Source organism: Lynx rufus, unplaced genomic scaffold (genome assembly GCF_022079265.1).
Source record: "Lynx rufus isolate CCGP_SWC_20201006 ecotype Redwood Valley unplaced genomic scaffold, mLynRuf1.p SCAF_7, whole genome shotgun sequence".
Classification (NCBI taxonomy): domain Eukaryota; kingdom Metazoa; phylum Chordata; class Mammalia; order Carnivora; family Felidae; genus Lynx; species Lynx rufus.
In genome coordinates, this window is record NW_025814889.1 from 39,417,098 (window position 1) to 39,434,450 (window position 17,353).

Sequence of the window (17,353 nt, forward strand, 5' to 3'; positions counted from 1 at the left end):
ATCTAAGCAGGTAGGAAAGACAACAGAAAAGGAAGACAGAGCAGAGAAAGAAATGGGCACATAGTTATCAAAAATGGAATGCAGGAAGTAGAATGGTTAAGGAAGTTGAGAATGAAGGAAGCAGGATGGAGAAATAAAAACGATCCTTGTTGTCTGTCATAATGTTGATGAGCACTAAAATCCTGCCAGGTGCTGGTTTAGACTAACTTTCTATTAGGCTTGCAAATAAGCATACTATTTCCCTAGCACATGAAATGTTATTAATAGACAAGGGCAAGGTCAATAATATAGAGAAGATGAGACAGAGGTAAAGAATCCAAAGTCTTTTTCTGACTCATTTCTTTTTCTTCTGACTCTTGTAAAACTTTAGAAAGAGTACAATAAAAACAAGTTTTACAAACACGAGAATTTAAAAGAATAAGCATGTCTGTTTCATAGGCTTGTGTTTCCACAAAGATTTTCATGAGAAATCCATACTTGAAATGTGTATCTCAATGTCTTTTAATTTTCACTTGGCAAATAAGGTAAAGGGAAGATTTTATTTATATGGCTGATTAAGTCTTGCACTAGATAGGATTCAAACCTTTTGGAAAAGTCAAATGTCTCCATAAAAATGTAATCAACAATCTCCTACATCAAGTGTCCAGATGTGATATATAGGATGTTTTAACTTACTAATATTCACAGAGAGGACATAACAGTAGAAAGAAAGATTTCTTTCAAAAAGGCATTTTAAGAGTAAATATATAAGTAAAATGCTGATCACTAGACTATACAGTATATGAATTTTTGGAAGGTTTCACAGACACACATCATGATTTGATTTGTGGCTTGGATTGCAAGTTCTCTTTCCGGGCATCTTTTGCTTGACAGAAGCCCAGCACAGCTCAGGTTCCTGGAGAGTTTGGCAGTCTTCTGCCAGAGTGTCAGTCTCTAAGGGTTCAGTGCTTGGACGTCAGAGTAAGCGTTGATGACACTCGGAAGATCTGGGGGAGCATGTTACTAAGTTGATAGAACATTTCTTCAGAAATACTCTGTAAGAGGTAAAAAGAAAAGTTCACATCTGTTAAATCATCACTTTTAAAAAAAATTTTAAAGTAACTTAAAATATGGAACTAATCTTGGATATGGAGAGAGATATATGAAAATTCTCTTTCATGACTGAGTTAGCCACAGGGTCATGGGGCAGGGGGTGTTTTTCTGGCTCAATCTTCTGAGAATCTATGTTGTTTCTGTCAAATAATAAGTTTGATTGCCAGAAAAATCCCTACATAGCTCTAGTGTAATCAGTAACAAAAGTACCACTACCTTTGCTAAGCTCAGTACAGAATACAGACTCATTTTCTGCTAATGCCCTTTTACATGGACTCTTCAAGATCTATATAACATAAATGTGGGGAAAAAACCAAAAGATGAGTCAAATACAGTTTTGGCATTAAATAAAAGATCCCTTGAGTGGTAGATGCTGACATCCCTGACAATAAACTAAATGCCTTTATGGCATCCAAACACTTCTCTTTTTTTTCTTTTTTTTTTTTTTTCAACGTTTTTTTTATTTATTTTTGGGACAGAGAGAGACAGAGCATGAACGGGGGAGGGGCAGAGAGAGAGGGAGACACAGAATCGGAAACAGGCTCCAGGCTCCGAGCCATCAGCCCAGAGCCTGACGCGGGGCTCGAACTCACGGACTGCGAGATCGTGACCTGGCTGAAGTCGGACGCTTAACCGACTGCGCCACCCAGGCGCCCCCAAACACTTCTCTTAACAAATAGAAAGCTGTTAGTGTTTTTATATTATGTTGAGTTTAGGGCAGTGTGCCTAGCTATATCTAGGAGCAATACTATAGCAAAGATCTATTCACATAACACACCTGTGGTACCAGAAACTGCACCGTCCTGGAAATACCTCCATCCCAAGAAGCCATTTCCATCATGAAACCTAAAATAGAACAACACTTTGCTGAATTATGCATTTTGGTCTTCAAACCTACAAGTCCCTTATGGAAATAAACTGAATTATCATTGTGGGGCTTTGTGTCATTCCTTTTCAGGTAGCCACTTGTGTGTAGGCGAGCCAAGATCCAAAGAACAGATAAATTTCTACAATCCTTAATTCTCCATGCCAGAGAAGTTTAACATAATTTTGTCAACGTATTCTCATTTAGGATTTCTCAAGTCCTATTTAATCTCCATACAATGAAGCTAAAGCAGGTTATTAAAGATTAATTGAAGATGTGGTTCTATTTTTTTCTTTTTTAAGAAAATAAAAAGGCAATAGAGAGCAAGCTATAATCAGAGCAAAATATAAATAACATCCAAATATTCCTGTATTTCAAGAGGGCCAGAGATTTGTTTATGACTGGAAAAAGAGAAGTAAAACATATTTGTTTGTTAAACCACTTTTAACTGAGGTACGAGATGACAGAGGTAATGTTCATATTCTTTCTCCTGGGTTGATCTTGTTTCAATATTTGGGAGTAAGAAATACAGATCATGTTGTTAAATATAAGGTTATGCTCACCTTTGACACACTTGAACACCAGTTCTGCTCTCCTTAAGCACCATGGTATAGTCATTTCCTAAAAACAGAACCAAAACATATCATATGTTTTTAACAGAACTCTGTAAGAAAAAAAAAATCAGATCTTAATTTGTCTATAACATTGACCATCTACTTTGCGAGCAGAATCAGGCAACTTTTGGTTAACGTAAGCTGGATTTCTTCTGGTCTTTAGGTATATAACTCCTTATGGCTGTTAGACTATATCTGTGGAATACAAACCAATTTAATTATCCTAGTAAGTGTAATTAAAAAAATTAAACATACCCTTAAAACTTTCTAGAGAATTAATTTTAAAGACAAATATAAATGACATAAGAACTCCAACTACTCTCAATTTTAGCACGAATAACTCCATTAAATTGTATTAATATTTGAACAGTGCATTAAAATGCTTTTATTGTATACATATGAAAGTAACAGAAATAAACATCCCATTCCAGCCACCTACCAAACCAAATGCATCCATTTGTCTAAAAAAAGCCCCCACCCCACGGCTCCATTTTAACAACTGACATGAAAAGACATTTTACTGAGAGAACCTATGACTTTATTTTGAAATGTTTCCTGACCAAATATGGGCTTTCCCCCCTATCATTTAAGGAACTAGATGAATTAGAAGCCTTAAAGAGAGGCAGCTATAGAATCTGATCTTCCAAATACCCCATGTACCTTTATTGAACTTAATCATAATGCTGTCAAATTGTCATGATCTCAAAAGGATTTTTATTTGCTGTCAGTTCAAAATAAACCCTGAATACATTTTTAATCTTTCTACTGGGTGCATTAAATGCAGTACAATAAACAAATAATTTAATAACCAAAAAAAAAAAAAGAGAAAGAATCACTATTGATACCTTATTATTAACTAAAGTTCACAGTTTATGCAGATTTCCTTTGTTTTTACCTAAGATGTTTTCTGTTCCAGGATCACATCCAGCATACTACCATATATTGAGTTATTATGTCACCTTAGGCCTGTGAGTTTCTCAGACTTCCCTTGTTATTGAGGAGTCCTGGTCAGGTAATTTATAGGATGTTTTCTACTGGGATTTGTTTGATGTTTTTCTCATGGTCAGACTGAAGCTATCGGTTTTGGTGGAAAGACAACAGAGGTAAGGTGCCATTTTCATAACATAATTATGTTATGATCTCAGAGTTTGTGGGTTCAAGCCCCGTGTCTGAGCTGTCAGCTCAGAGCCTGGAGGCTGCTTTGGATTCTGTGTTTCCCTCTCCCTTTCTGTCCCTCCTCTGCTTGTGTTCTCTCTCTCTCTCAAAAACAAATAAATAAACATAAAAAAAAAAAAAAGGAAACAATCCCATTTGCACCACAGACTGTAAGATACCTAGGAATAAAGCTAACCAAAGAGGTAAAAGACCTGTGCTCTGAAAACTAGAAAACACTGCTGAAAGAAATTGAAGAAGACACAAAGAAATGGAAAGATATTCCATGTTCATGGATCAGAAGAACAAATACTGCTAAAATGCCTATACTACCCAAAGCAATCTACACATTTAATGTAATCCCTACCAAAATACCACCAGCATTTTTCACAGAGCTAGAACAAACAATTCTAAAATTTATATGTATACATATATGTAATGAAACATTCCTCAGCCATAAAAAAAGAATAAAATCTTGCCATTTGCAACAACATGGATGGAGTCAGAGAAAGACAGTCAGAGAAAGACAAATACCATATGTTTTCACTCATATGTGGAATTTAAGAAATGAAACAAATAATCATAAGGGAAAAAAAGAGGCAAACCCATAAACAGACTTTTTTAAATAATTTTTAAGTTTTATTTATTTATTTTGAGAAAGAGATAGCATGAGTGGGGCAGGGGGAGAGAGAGAGAGGGAGAGAGAGAATCCCAAGCAGGCTCCACACTGTCAGCACAGAGCCTGATGTGGGGGTCAAATTCATGAAATCATGAGATCATGAAACCAAGAGTTGGAGTCACCCAGGCACCCCTCTTTTTTTTTTTTTTAAGTTTATTTATTTGTTTTGAGACAGAGAGATCGGGGGAGAGAAGGGGAGGAAGGGGAAGAGAGAGTGAGTCCCAAGCAGGCTCTGCACTATCAGCTCAGAGCCCAACTATTCAGCTGGAACCCATGAACCATGAGATTGTGGCCTGAGGCAACACCAACAGTCGGATGCTCAACTGAATGAGCCACCCAGGTGCCCCAAGAAAGACTGTTAACTATAGAGAACAAACTGATGGTTACCAGAAGAAAGGTGTGGGGGATGGGTTAACTGGGTGATGGGTATTAAGGAGAGCACTTGTTGTGATGAACACTGGGTGTTGTATGTAAGTGTTGAATCACTAAATTGTACACCTGACTAATATAACACTGCCTGTTAACTAGAATTTAATAAAAACTTAAAAAATTTAGAAAAAAGAAACAAAATTCCAACAGCATTTCTCACAGAGCTAAAATAAACAATCCTAAAATTTGTATGGAACCACAAAAGGCCCTGAATAGCCAAAGCAATATTGAAAAAGAAAAACAAAACTGGAGGTATCACAATTCTAGACTTCAAGTTATATTACAAAGCTGTAGTGGTTCAAGACAGTATGGTATTGACACAAAAACAGACACATAGATCAATGGGACAGAATAGAAAGCCCAGAAATAAACCCACAACTATATGGACAATTAGTCTTCAGCAAAGTAGGAAAGAATATCCCATGGGAAACAGACAGTCTTTTAAACAAATGGTGTTGGGAAAACTGGACAGCTACATGCGAAAGAATGAAACTACACCACTTTCTTACACCAATATGCAAAAATAAACTCAAAATGGATTAAGGAACTAAATGTGAGACCTGAAACCAAAAAATCCGAGAAGAGAGCACAGGCGGTAATGTCTCTGACATCGGCCATAGCAACATCTTTCTAGATATGTCTCCTGAGGCAAGGGAAAGAAAAGCAAAAATAAACTATTGGGACCGCATGAAAATATAAAGCTTCTGCACAGCAAAGGAAATAACCAACAAAACTAAAAGACAACCTATTAAATGGAAGAAGATATTTGCAAATGACATATCTGATAGAGGGTTAGTATCCAAAATATATAAAAAACTGATATAACCCAGCACCCCAAAAAACAAATAATCCAATTACAAAAGGGGCAGAAGACACAAATAGACATTTCTCCAAAGAACACACACACATGGCCAGCAGACACGTGAAAAGATGCTCAACATCACTAATCACCAGGGAAACGCAAATCAAAATCACAATGATACCAACTCACACTTGTCAGAATGACTAAAATTAAGTTCAAGAAACAAGTGTTGGTGAATAGATGGAGAAAAAGGAACTGTCGTGCACTGTTGGTGAGAATGTATGCTGGTGCAGCCACTGTGGAAGACAGTATGGAGATTCCTCAAAAAATTAACAATAGAATTATCACATGATCCAGTAATCACACTACTGGGTATTTACCCAAAGAATACAAAAACACCAATCCTAAGGATATATGTATCCCTATGTTTACTGCAGCATTATTTACAATAGCCAAGCTATGGAAACAGCTCAAGAGTCCATTGATTGATGAATGGGTAAAGAAGAAGTGGTATATATACACAATGGAATATTATTTAGCCAAAAAAAAAGAATGAAATCTTGCCATTTTCAATAACATGGATTGATCTAGAGAGTATAATGCTAAGTGAAATAAGTCAGAGAAAGACAAATACCATATGATTTCACTCATATGGAATTTAAGAAACAAAACAAATGAAAAAAGGAAAAAAAAACCCAGACAAACTGAGAAACAGACTCTTTAACTGTAGAGAACAAAGAGATGTTTACCAGAGGGGAAGGCAGTGGCGGTGAAATAGGTGAAGGTGATTAAGAGTACTTATCATGATGAGCACTGAGTAATGTACAGAGCTGTTGAATCACTATATTGTACACCTGAAACTAATACAACACTGTATGTTAACTCTGCTGCAATTAAGATAAAAAAATGTCAACTGTGGTTATAATTGCAGACAATGGTTTCTAAAAAGAAAATGGCCATACTTCGACTACTCAACTTGAATCTTCTGATTAGGATAAGGTTGAACTGCAAAGGTGATTAAGGTTTAGTTGGTAGATGTCTTGAAAGTTAGATATCAGAAATATTTTCTGAGTTTATGCACCCATGGGAGAAACTGAAAAACTATTCTTTACTCACAGGTATGTGCCTCTGAGGTATCTGACCTACTCCTATTAATCAGTTTCTCAGCCATTACCTGAAGGTAAGGAACAATCTGGCTATCTTATTTTTCACATTCAAAAACAATCACTTTGGGAAACTATATTTGGTTGTATATACCAAAGATAAATATATGCATGCCATGACATCTAACAATTCCATCCCTAAGTATATATCTAACAGAAATATATGTACTAGAATGTTCATAGCAGCATTAGTAATAATAATCAAAACCTAGAAACTAACCAAATGTCCATAAACAGTAGAATGGCTAAATAATTGTCTAGTCACACAGTGGAATAATATGTAACAGTGTGAATGAACAATCTATAACCACAGACAGTAATATGAGTAAATTTCACAAACATAATTATTGAGTGAAAGAAGCCAGATACAGCAGTATGTACTACAGAAACAAGCCTAAGTAATCTATGCTTTTCAAAATGAAAAAAATGGTTACCCTCATGGAAAGAGTGTGGTTTATGTGACTGGAAGGCGGCATGAAGGTGGCTTTTTGGGTGGTGTAATGTTCTGTTTTATGATCTGGGTATTGGTTACATGGGTGTTTAGTTTGTGAAAATTTGAGCTATATGCTTATGTATACTTTTCTATATGTGTACTATATTCTAATACAAATTTAAAAACAACACCTTCATCAACCACAGTTATAATAACTAAACCCTAAGTCCCAAATTATTCAACTGGTTAACAGTAAAAAATAAAAGGAAATCAGGAACTCTGGATTCTTGGCCTGCAGATTCATTCTACATCTATTAGGTTAGATTGGTTCCAGTACCTTCAGATCACAAAGATCTACAGAGATAAACTGGTGAAATCAGGATGTCTTTCTTCCCACTGATAGAATATTTGTTCTTTTCCTTTTTTTCTTTTTCGAACACTGCAATTAATTTCTACAGCTCTACCACAGAACATGGGCTGTTGCAGACATCATCGTCATTCCTGTGCACACACTAAAATGTGGTAACTGAGTGTCTAGAAATTGTTTTGTTAGAGGAAGTAAACAACACTTGAAAATGCTCTGGGGCCCTTGCATGAAAGCTAAAGCAAAGATTAACTGTATATCCTGTGCAGTGTTGTCCGAGTTCGTAGAATAAACCTCCTGACCCGAATGGATGTTTAAATACAACAAATGGGAGGATCGTGGCTCAATATACTTTTGTGAATTAAAATGGACACTTTGGAAACAAACTTAATGTCCTGCAGCTGGCTGTCCCGATTTAAAACATGTAACTTTTGTAACATTGTGGGAGAGGGAATGCTAGTAGTATCAGATGTCTGGAAGTAAATCCAAACTTAGTGACTTTAGGAAATACTGTTTTTGAGGTTGTTTCCCACCTACATATAACCATTTTTATAAACTGGTTAACCAGGAGTCCAGCTGCAGGACTGTTTGGATGTTTCCTTGCAGCTGGAATTCATCACAAACTTTTTGTTATTCTCCAAAGACTTTTATAGATGGACTAGTTAGTGACGATAACTTAACAGTGGCTAAAAATTCCTGATGGAATTAAAGCTTTATAAAGTGACAGTCGAAAAAATCCCAAACAAACCATGTTGTCAATCTCTCCTGATACCATATTAGGTATAACTGAGGCTACAGAAGTGAGTGGAACGAGAAGTTAGGCAGTCTGATGCAGCTCTCAGGATGGAACCAGAATTCTCTTAATCGAAACAATGTGTCTGATGAAAATAAAAATGGGCTGAAAGGGGAAAATCATGTAAAATCACCTCATCTTACCTGGAATTGATTTTGTGTGCTTACATAGGGTATTGCATCTAAAATGAAGCCTTTGCTAATGAGTCTAAGTGTTTTGCTCTAAAAAGTAGTATTTATATATACCCTTTACTTTGGGAAATACCTTTTAATAATCAATGGCCAAACTTCCTGGCATTCAGGATTTGCATTAAGCCATTTTGCTTAAAAAAAAAAAAAAAAAAAAAAAAAAAAGAAGCCACCTCAAAACCAGCAGGCACCAAGTTGATGACATGGGCCTTTCATCACCAGGTTGACCACTGGCTCTCCCAGAAGGACTTGCCTACATCCACTGTGCTGAAGCTACTTTGTTTCTCCAGACTATTGAAAATTGACCTTTTAGTCTTTGTATTATCTCTTCAGCTTATCCCCTCTAACTAGTTTGTATGTGGATGAGAAGGAAAACAGGAGAGAAAGCAAACAGTCATGGAAAGATTTTTTTTTTCAGAATATACAATAATGCACAGTACATAATAAAATGAGTGAATGGTTATGCCACATTTTAATTGTAGAAGCCAATACTTGAACTGCCCAAAGAGCATCCTTGGGAGAATGTTAAAACGAGGCTGGCTTCTTCTTGTCATCTAGCATCTCCTTCTATTGCCTATTAATGCATACTCAGAGAATGCAAACTAACTTTTTAAAATTCATTTATTTTGAGAAAAATAGAGAGAGTGGGAGGAGCAGAAAGGGAAAGAGAATCTCAAGCAGGCTTTGCACTGTCAGCACAGAGCCCGACGTGGGGCTTGAACTCACACACCAACTGTGAGATCATGACCTGAGCCAAAATCAAGAGTTGGACACTTAACCAACGGAGCCAGTCAGGCGCTGCAACCCCCACCCCCAAGAATGCAGACTAATTTTAATCTTAGTGTAAGCCAAATATAAATGTGGAGAGAAATCTAATGCCACTTAAGACAAAAATGGAGGAAGAGGGAGAGAAGGGGGAGGAGTAAGGGCATATGCCTTATCCAAAGCTAAAGATGACTTTATTTTCTTGTTTGTGTACTGTAGGATAAAGCCAGAATTCTCTGAACATAAGTGGTTAAGTATTATTCATTGGTTTGTATCATCTGTCACTCAATGCTATTAACCAGATAGGAGATACAAAAGTGCATTAGTTTTTAAAAAGTGCTTTTAAAATGTAAAGTGGATTTTATTATTATTACATATTAAGGGTTAACATATTTATAAAATTATGGTATTTTATACCTGCTTACCTCTGACATATCATGCACCAGCAAGAGAGGTATGCTTATTGTTGTGATGTCATGGGTACAGCAAACCTTGAGTATATTTCGGAGTCCCATAATGGCAGGATCTCGAGCAGTGATGTTTCCTGATTTCACATTGTCATCCACACAAAGGTGGAAAGCAACATGTATTTCAGAGAGATTAGAATGCCGTGTAATATAAAATTCTCCTGTGAACACCAAATGCAATCATGATTTTCAAATGCATCAATCGCTTTCAGCAATAGGGTTTATAAATAACTATAATTAGGGAAGTCAATGAGCTGAATTAGTAGAGATATATCAGGAACCTATATGTTGAGCTCAGGAAACAAATATGGCCATTGCTCCTTAATTCTTGGAAAGAAGGTGATTAAAAAAAAAGAGAAAATAGCCAATTTTGCATAGGTTCATAAACTGGTATGAAGTGATCACCAAGTAGTAAGTAAATCAAATGAGTACTCACATCTATTTTGATGTAAATGCTCAAAATGTCCTACTTAACTCAAAGTGAATATGTAAAAACAGGTTGATTACCTGTCTTGCACATACCCTAAAGCACCAATTCTCCATCTCAGTTTATGGATCTAACCTCCCTCCTGTTAGTGGCACGGAACAGAAACATAGAAATTGCCCTTAACTACTTTATCTCAGTATCTATTCCCTAATCCACAATACACTTCACCATCAACTACTTTCAGTAATACCTCCAACAATTTTCTCAAATCTGGGATACTCAATTTATTGCTATTACCCTAGCTCGAGCTACCATCATCTCTCACCTAGGTTTTTGTCATAGCCTCTTAATTAATCTCTCTGCTCTCAGTCTGGCCTACCTACAAACCATTTCCACATTTGCGGCCAAAACAATTTCAGTATAAATCAGATTATATCGCTCATCTACTTCAAATCATCCAACAGGCTCACACTTCATTCAGAAAACAAGCCAAGCCCCTTACTGTGGTCTGCGCAGCCTATATGATCTGAACACTGCCCATCTTTCTGACATCCTACTGTCTCATCCTCTCTTCCTGCCCAGCCACACAGGCTTTTGTAAAGTTCTTCAAACACGTAGAACTTGTTCCCAAATCAGGGCTACCTCATCAAAGTTTTCCCCCAAGATTCTTATATGGCTGACTTCTTTTCACCAAAGATGCCTCAGATCAAAGATCACCTCCTCAGAGAGATCTTCTTTGACAATCCTATCTGATAGGATACTTCTCACATATTCTCCTTTACATTGTTCTGTTTAATTTTCTTCTCAGCACTGAAATTATGTATTTGAGATTAAAGAGACCATTGTTTATGCTCAACAACTACAGGGATTTTGTCTATCTTGTTTAGTGTTCTATCTCCAGCACATAGAATGGTTGCTGGTACATAGGAGGTACCTAATAAACAATTGTTGAATGGCTGGATGAACAAATGATTATAGACTGAATGCTGGAGCAGCATTTATCAAACCTTAGAATTCATGCTTCCTATAATTACTCCATTTTGTATGGAGCCACACTAGCCATCAGCCTGTACATTCTGCAGTTTCTGTCAAAATAAGTATATAAAATATACAAGCATATGAAGAATATGTTTTTACAAATACACATGCTTCCTTGGAAACTCTGATATGAAAATTCTAGGAAAGCTTTGCTCTTCTAAGTACTACACTTTCATCACTAACCCATGCCCTCACAAATTCTGCTTCCACTTGCTTTGAAGTCATTACCTTAGGATTTTATTTATAAATACATGTATGCTTAAAAGTATTTGATATACTTTAGCATAGTGTTAATTCATTTGTAGTTACCAGTGTTGGTAAGCTATACCTGTAGATGCTAGTGACAGGTCCCATGCAAAGGTCTTTTTTTTTTTTGGACTTAACTAGACAAAAAAATAAATAAATAAAAATTTAAAAAAGGAAAATTGTGTGGTGGCAAGTATAGTTGTGATTTCCTTGGAAGGCAATATAAGAGGCAGACTGTTTATCAGAAACCTGGCAGACTGTATGAGACAATATCCTTCCGGGCCCAGTGAAGTGCATTACCCCTCAACTCCTACTGATAATTTAGATGAGGGAAGTCACAGCATTAAATATGGGCTGCGGTCCAGCAGTGAGGCAGATGACTTAGTGAACAAGTCAGGTGCTCCTAATCCCCAAATTGGCACTGCTTTGTTTGACCTTACATGACTTGTCTCTTGGCCTCATTTTACCCAGTACTGAAATGGGGGTCATGGAGCGGGCAATGGTAATCAAAATAAGATGATATAGAAGAAAAAGGACTAGACTGGGTATTAAGAAGATCGGATCTCTAGCCTTTATTGGCTGAGTTGATCTTGGGCAAATAAATTCAACTTAAACTCTGTACTTTGTATAAGAAATGCAAAAAATAATGCCTGACTGCTTTCCTTATAAAGTTGTTGTGAGAATTAGAGGATATAAACTGTAAATACTTAGGTAATGATCAAGTAAACCTACTGGTGAAAATATATAAATAAAACTATTTTCCTTTGCAACTTAAAAACTTAAAAGCATTTGTGACTTGGGTCTTTCTTCATCTCCTGTAAACTTTCTGGCTGTGCAGGCATCCCCTAACTACATGGCAATTCAGATGGTGTTAGCATATCTAACTGAATAGTTTGATACCCGTTTCTAATGCGGACTATGACATAGTCTCCTGATTTGGTGGTAATAATGCAATACTAACTTATAGGCTTTTCCCAAAAAGGAGCAATGAAGGAAATAAATATAGCAAGAAAGAAGTAAGTTGAAAAAAACCCCACACATCAGTACCTCCGGAATAGATAATAAGATTGGCACATTTTAAGAAAGCCACAAAATATGGATGATTTAAATTAGGGATCTGTGAAGAGAAATACAATAAATCCTGTCTCAATGAAGGTATTTTTAGATAGAGAGGAGGACAGTTTCCTGTTCCACAAAGTGGAGGAAACAGCGTATGGTGATGCAATCCTGCCTCTAACATTACCCACGAAGGTAGGATATCTGAAGGTGGGAGGAAATTCGGAAGCTGATGACCACAAGCTAACTGCCTGGGACTGACAAGACGAATACCAGAAAGGGGCGTGCTATCTGCTTACATTAAATGGAATGTGACCTACATGGGAGAAAATCTGGGGCAGAAAATGTGAGGAAACAACCTATTGAGGAAAATGCAAGCTTGAAATGATTAAAAGCTTACAAGATTTCATGCTTGTGAACAGATATGTCTTCCTTGTCATACCCTGTCATATAAACACTACTAAGCATCATCAGAATGAATTCAATCTGGAAGAGGGCCTGAATTTCCAGTTGATAAACAATATGCCAAAAAATAATAAAGGAAATCAAAGAAATGGGGAACAGGAAAATTTATGGGGAAGTGGAAATAAGAAATTATATGGCTCATGTTCTGTCTACAAGTTCAACTCTTTATATCTCTAGTATTGTTTGTATTTCAGAATAAAAATGACTTCTTGGTTCATTTAAGGAACAATATATAACAGAAGACATTTAAAATAGCAAATATGAGTAAACTTTTGCAACTTTGAAAAATTTTTCTTGTATGGATCTAGCAAGTCAGTACTAGTATGAGAATAAAGATTTAAATTGCAGAACATCTGTGAAAGCATATTATGTAGATACAATGTTGTTTCAAAGTAACACATTGACAAACTTTTTACAAGAACTTAAATTTCAGAACTTGTATTTCAAATCTACGATCTCCATGTATGTGATTCTTAGAAAACTGCAATTTCAAGGAAAATACCACTTACCAGGTAAAATATTTAAATAGTTCCTGTCAGAATTTTTAGCCTTATCGTCACTTCCTCCATTTCGGTTTCCAGAATCTATTCATAAGATAATGCAACATGAAAGAACATACAACATATGAGAACACATTACTTCTAGTACTCCCCAATCAATCACAATAACAGCAAAAATGTTCTAAGGATAGCTAGTTGCCAGGCATTCTGATATACGTTTTACATGCACAGTCTCATTTAATTCTTACAAAACCCCTAAAACCACAGCCTTACAAGGTAGGTACTATTACTGTCTTCATTGTATACATGAAGGAACAGAGGCTTACATAAGTTAAGTAACTTAGCCAAAGATTCACAGTTAAGTGGTAGAACCAGGTCTTGAACTCATATACCCAGAGTCCAAATCCTATGGTCTTAACCACATTATACTTGCCAGCACCCTATTTTTCATCAGGAGGTTCAGGGCACTAAATTAACTACACATAAAACAACTTCGTTAAATAGTTGTAGTGTGGCCATCTTTATTTTTAGATTCTGAGTCACTGTTGTTGATATAACTTGTCCAGGACTCCAAGCAAATGGCGAGTAGTACCAGGAATCACTTGATATATAGCCCATTCTGCAATCTGGGGTTACTTCTTATCCACACCATATACAATGTATTTCAAACAGATATGTGAGACTTTGTTTCAAATGGAACATTTTTTAAAATATAATTTATTGTCAAATTGGCTAACACACAGTGTGTAAAGTGTGCTCTTGGTTTTTGGGGTAGATTCCCGTGGTTTATCGCTTACATACGACACCCAGTGCTCATCCCAACAAGTGCCCTCCTCAATGCCCAAATGGAAGACTGTTTATTAGGTATTCAATAGTTAATCTTTTTTTCTAGAAGGCATGATATTATTTAGAAGGATAAATATTGGTAAAATAAGACATCGCAATTGACCGTACATTATTATACTTGGACACACATTATTTTATACACGTACATCTATTTTTTAACAGATTTCTTATAAAATTCAGGGCACCTGGGTGGCTCAGTCAGTTAGGCCTCTGACTTTGGCCCAGGTCATGATCTAGCAGTCTGTGAGTTCGAGCCTAGCCTCAGGCTCTGTGCTGACAGCTCAGAGTCTGGAGCCTCCTTCCGATTCTGTGTCTCCATCTCTCTCTGCCCCTCTCCCTCTCACACTCGCTCTCTCAAAAATAAATAAACATTTATGGGGCGCCTGGGTGGCGCAGTCGGTTAAGCGTCTGACTTCAGCCAGGTCACGATCTCGCGGTCCGTGAGTTCGAGCCCCGCGTCAGGCTCTGGGCTGATGGCTTTCGATTCTGTGTCTCTCTCTCTCTCTGCCCCTCCCCCGTTCATGCTCTGTCTCTCTCTGTCCCAAAAATAAATAAACGTTGAAAAAAAAAATTAAAAAAAAAAATAAACATTTAAAAAAATTTTTTAAAGATTCAGATGTATCTTCTACCAAAACTTGAAAATGCAGAATCAATATTAGCATTCAAAGCAGCTATCTTTAAGAAGGTATCTGTGTATTTCAATTAAATGCAAAACTATTTTGGAAAGGCTGTCAGCATCAGAAAATCACTTGAAAACAGAACTTCGAAAGGGTACCTGAAAATATCAAGGGGAATTATGCTTTCAAAAGTGTTCTGAATGAAAGTAACTTCATATAATCAGTAATGAATAATTGGCCCAGAAAACAAATGATAAAAAAGGACTCTAATAATTTTGTTCACATGGGGTATGAACAGACAGAATTCCTACTAAGTGAATAAGAGAGAACAGTTCATAGTCTATTCCCCCTCCATGTTTTCACTAATACCTTGCAATACTAAGAAAATGACTTTTTCACTTAAAAAAAATGTACATAAAATGTGCACAGGAAACTAAATTGCTTTTGGCTTGTTAAAATGGACTGCAGAAACACAAAGATTCTAATATAATGAACACAGTAAAAACAAGTGATGGGAGTGCCTTAGAATAAACAAGTACTTGAGTATCGGGATGCAAATGTGTAGAACAAATATGTGGGCATGCACAGAAAAGGAAAAGACGGAGAAAGCATTTTCACAGAACTCTTCTATGACAACATGTGGGTTCCTTTAAGAAAGTTGTGTTTTATAAACCTACTTGTTTCACTGACTCACTTAAACCACAAAATAGTTGCTTGAACAAGAGCAAAATAATACCATGATTTACACACACTGCCTTAACCGTATGTGGTTTGAAAACTTCCTGTCATTTGCTACACACTTTGTATCTCTCATAAATATACTTAGAATCCTCCTCCTTCTCCCACACCTGTCATGATCTCAATCTTCATGCTTTTAGTCACTACTAAGAATAATATTAAAATGTTTCTGATCACATCACTGCTAGTTTGAATGAGACAGAGGAAGAAGATGGTAGAAGAATAAGAGGACATACTGGAACTTTCTGAAAGGTCCTTTGTTAGGATACATTTCTGTGTGATTTCCTGACACGTGTCATATGTAACACACAGTGCCACAGCAAAGCTACAGTTATCTAGAGTGGGAATATAAGCTGGTGGCACTGTTATGGAGGGCAACTGCGAACACTATCAATATTATTATAAATGTATGTCCCCTTTAACACAGTAATTTCTCTTAGAAGTCTATTCCTAGAGATAGGTTCACACATGCGTGGCACTATATGTGTAACATGATTCATGCATTATTTGTTATGATAGAAAAAACGTTGGGATGGATTAAGTGTCATCACAGAACTGATTAATAACTGGATACCTTGCAACGGACTACTACACAGCAGAAGGTATAAGGATGCTCTTTATGCACTGATACGACACGATGGCCAAGATAAATATTCAGTAAAAAAAGCCAAGTGTGGAAAAGTGTGCAGAGAAGGATGCCACTTGTGTAAAAGGGAAAATTAAATAAATACACACACACATGCACTGATGTTTACATAAACATATGTCTGGAGGATACCGGGCAGCACTGGCTGTCTCTGGGGTGGGAAATGAGTGGCTGGTGGACAATTATGAAGACTTTCACTGTATGCTCTTTTATACAGTTTGAATTGGGAATCTTGAGACTGTTTTACCTATTTAAGAAATGATTAAAGGGGCGCCTGGGTGGCGCAGTCGGTTAAGCGTCCGACTTCAGCCAGGTCACGATCTCGCGGTCCGTGAGTTCGAGCCCCGCGTCGGGCTCTGGGCTGATGGCTCAGAGCCTGGAGCCTGTTTCCGATTCTGTGTCTCCCTCTCTCTCTGCCCCTCCCCCGTTCATGCTCTGTCTCTGTCCCCCCCCCCAAAAAAATAAACGTTGAAAAAAAAATTTAAAAAAAAAAAAAAAAAAAAAGAAATGATTAAAAAATAAAACTTTTTAAAAAAAAGGTCTATTGAATAAATACGGAAACTATAGTGAATGCTTACCAAGGTTAAGTCTAGAAAGCTACACTCTAGCATCAGGAGAGAGTGAGAAATTCTACAATTAATACGGGAAGAGGAACAAAGACAGCAAGCAAAGATAAAATAGTATCTCTTTGCTCACTACAAAACACAAAACATAGGAACTAAAAGTACTATAATGGTTTCTTTTAAACACTGCAGTTGCAAAATAAACCAACAAAAAAGACATCCAAGTACATAAGCTGATTTAAAAGTTTGACCAGCCGTACTTTAAAAACCTGCTATATTTTGGGGCGCCTGGGTGGTTCAGTTGGTTGAGCGGCTGACTTCGGCTCAGGCCATGATCTCGCGGTCCGTGGGTTCGAGCCCCACGTCAGGCTCTGTGCTGACAGCTCAGAGCCTGGAGCCTGTTTC

General features: G+C 36.8%; 1 protein-coding gene across 3 annotated transcripts in view; it reads right to left on the reverse strand.

Moving 5' to 3' along the window:
• Positions 1-485: 485 nt before the first annotated feature.
• Positions 486-17,353, reverse strand: part of CUNH12orf4 (chromosome unknown C12orf4 homolog) — a 47,118-nt gene continuing 30,250 nt past the window's right edge. For all 3 annotated transcript variants that reach the window (XM_047066552.1, XM_047066553.1, XM_047066551.1), the window contains 5 exons: positions 13,548-13,622; positions 9,765-9,967; positions 2,521-2,578; positions 1,871-1,938; positions 486-1,034 (listed from right to left, as the gene is read on the reverse strand). In XM_047066552.1, the coding sequence (XP_046922508.1) occupies positions 942-1,034; positions 1,871-1,938; positions 2,521-2,578; positions 9,765-9,967; positions 13,548-13,622 (497 nt within the window). In that variant the 3' untranslated portion in view covers positions 486-941. The remainder of the gene's footprint in view (positions 1,035-1,870; positions 1,939-2,520; positions 2,579-9,764; positions 9,968-13,547; positions 13,623-17,353) is intronic.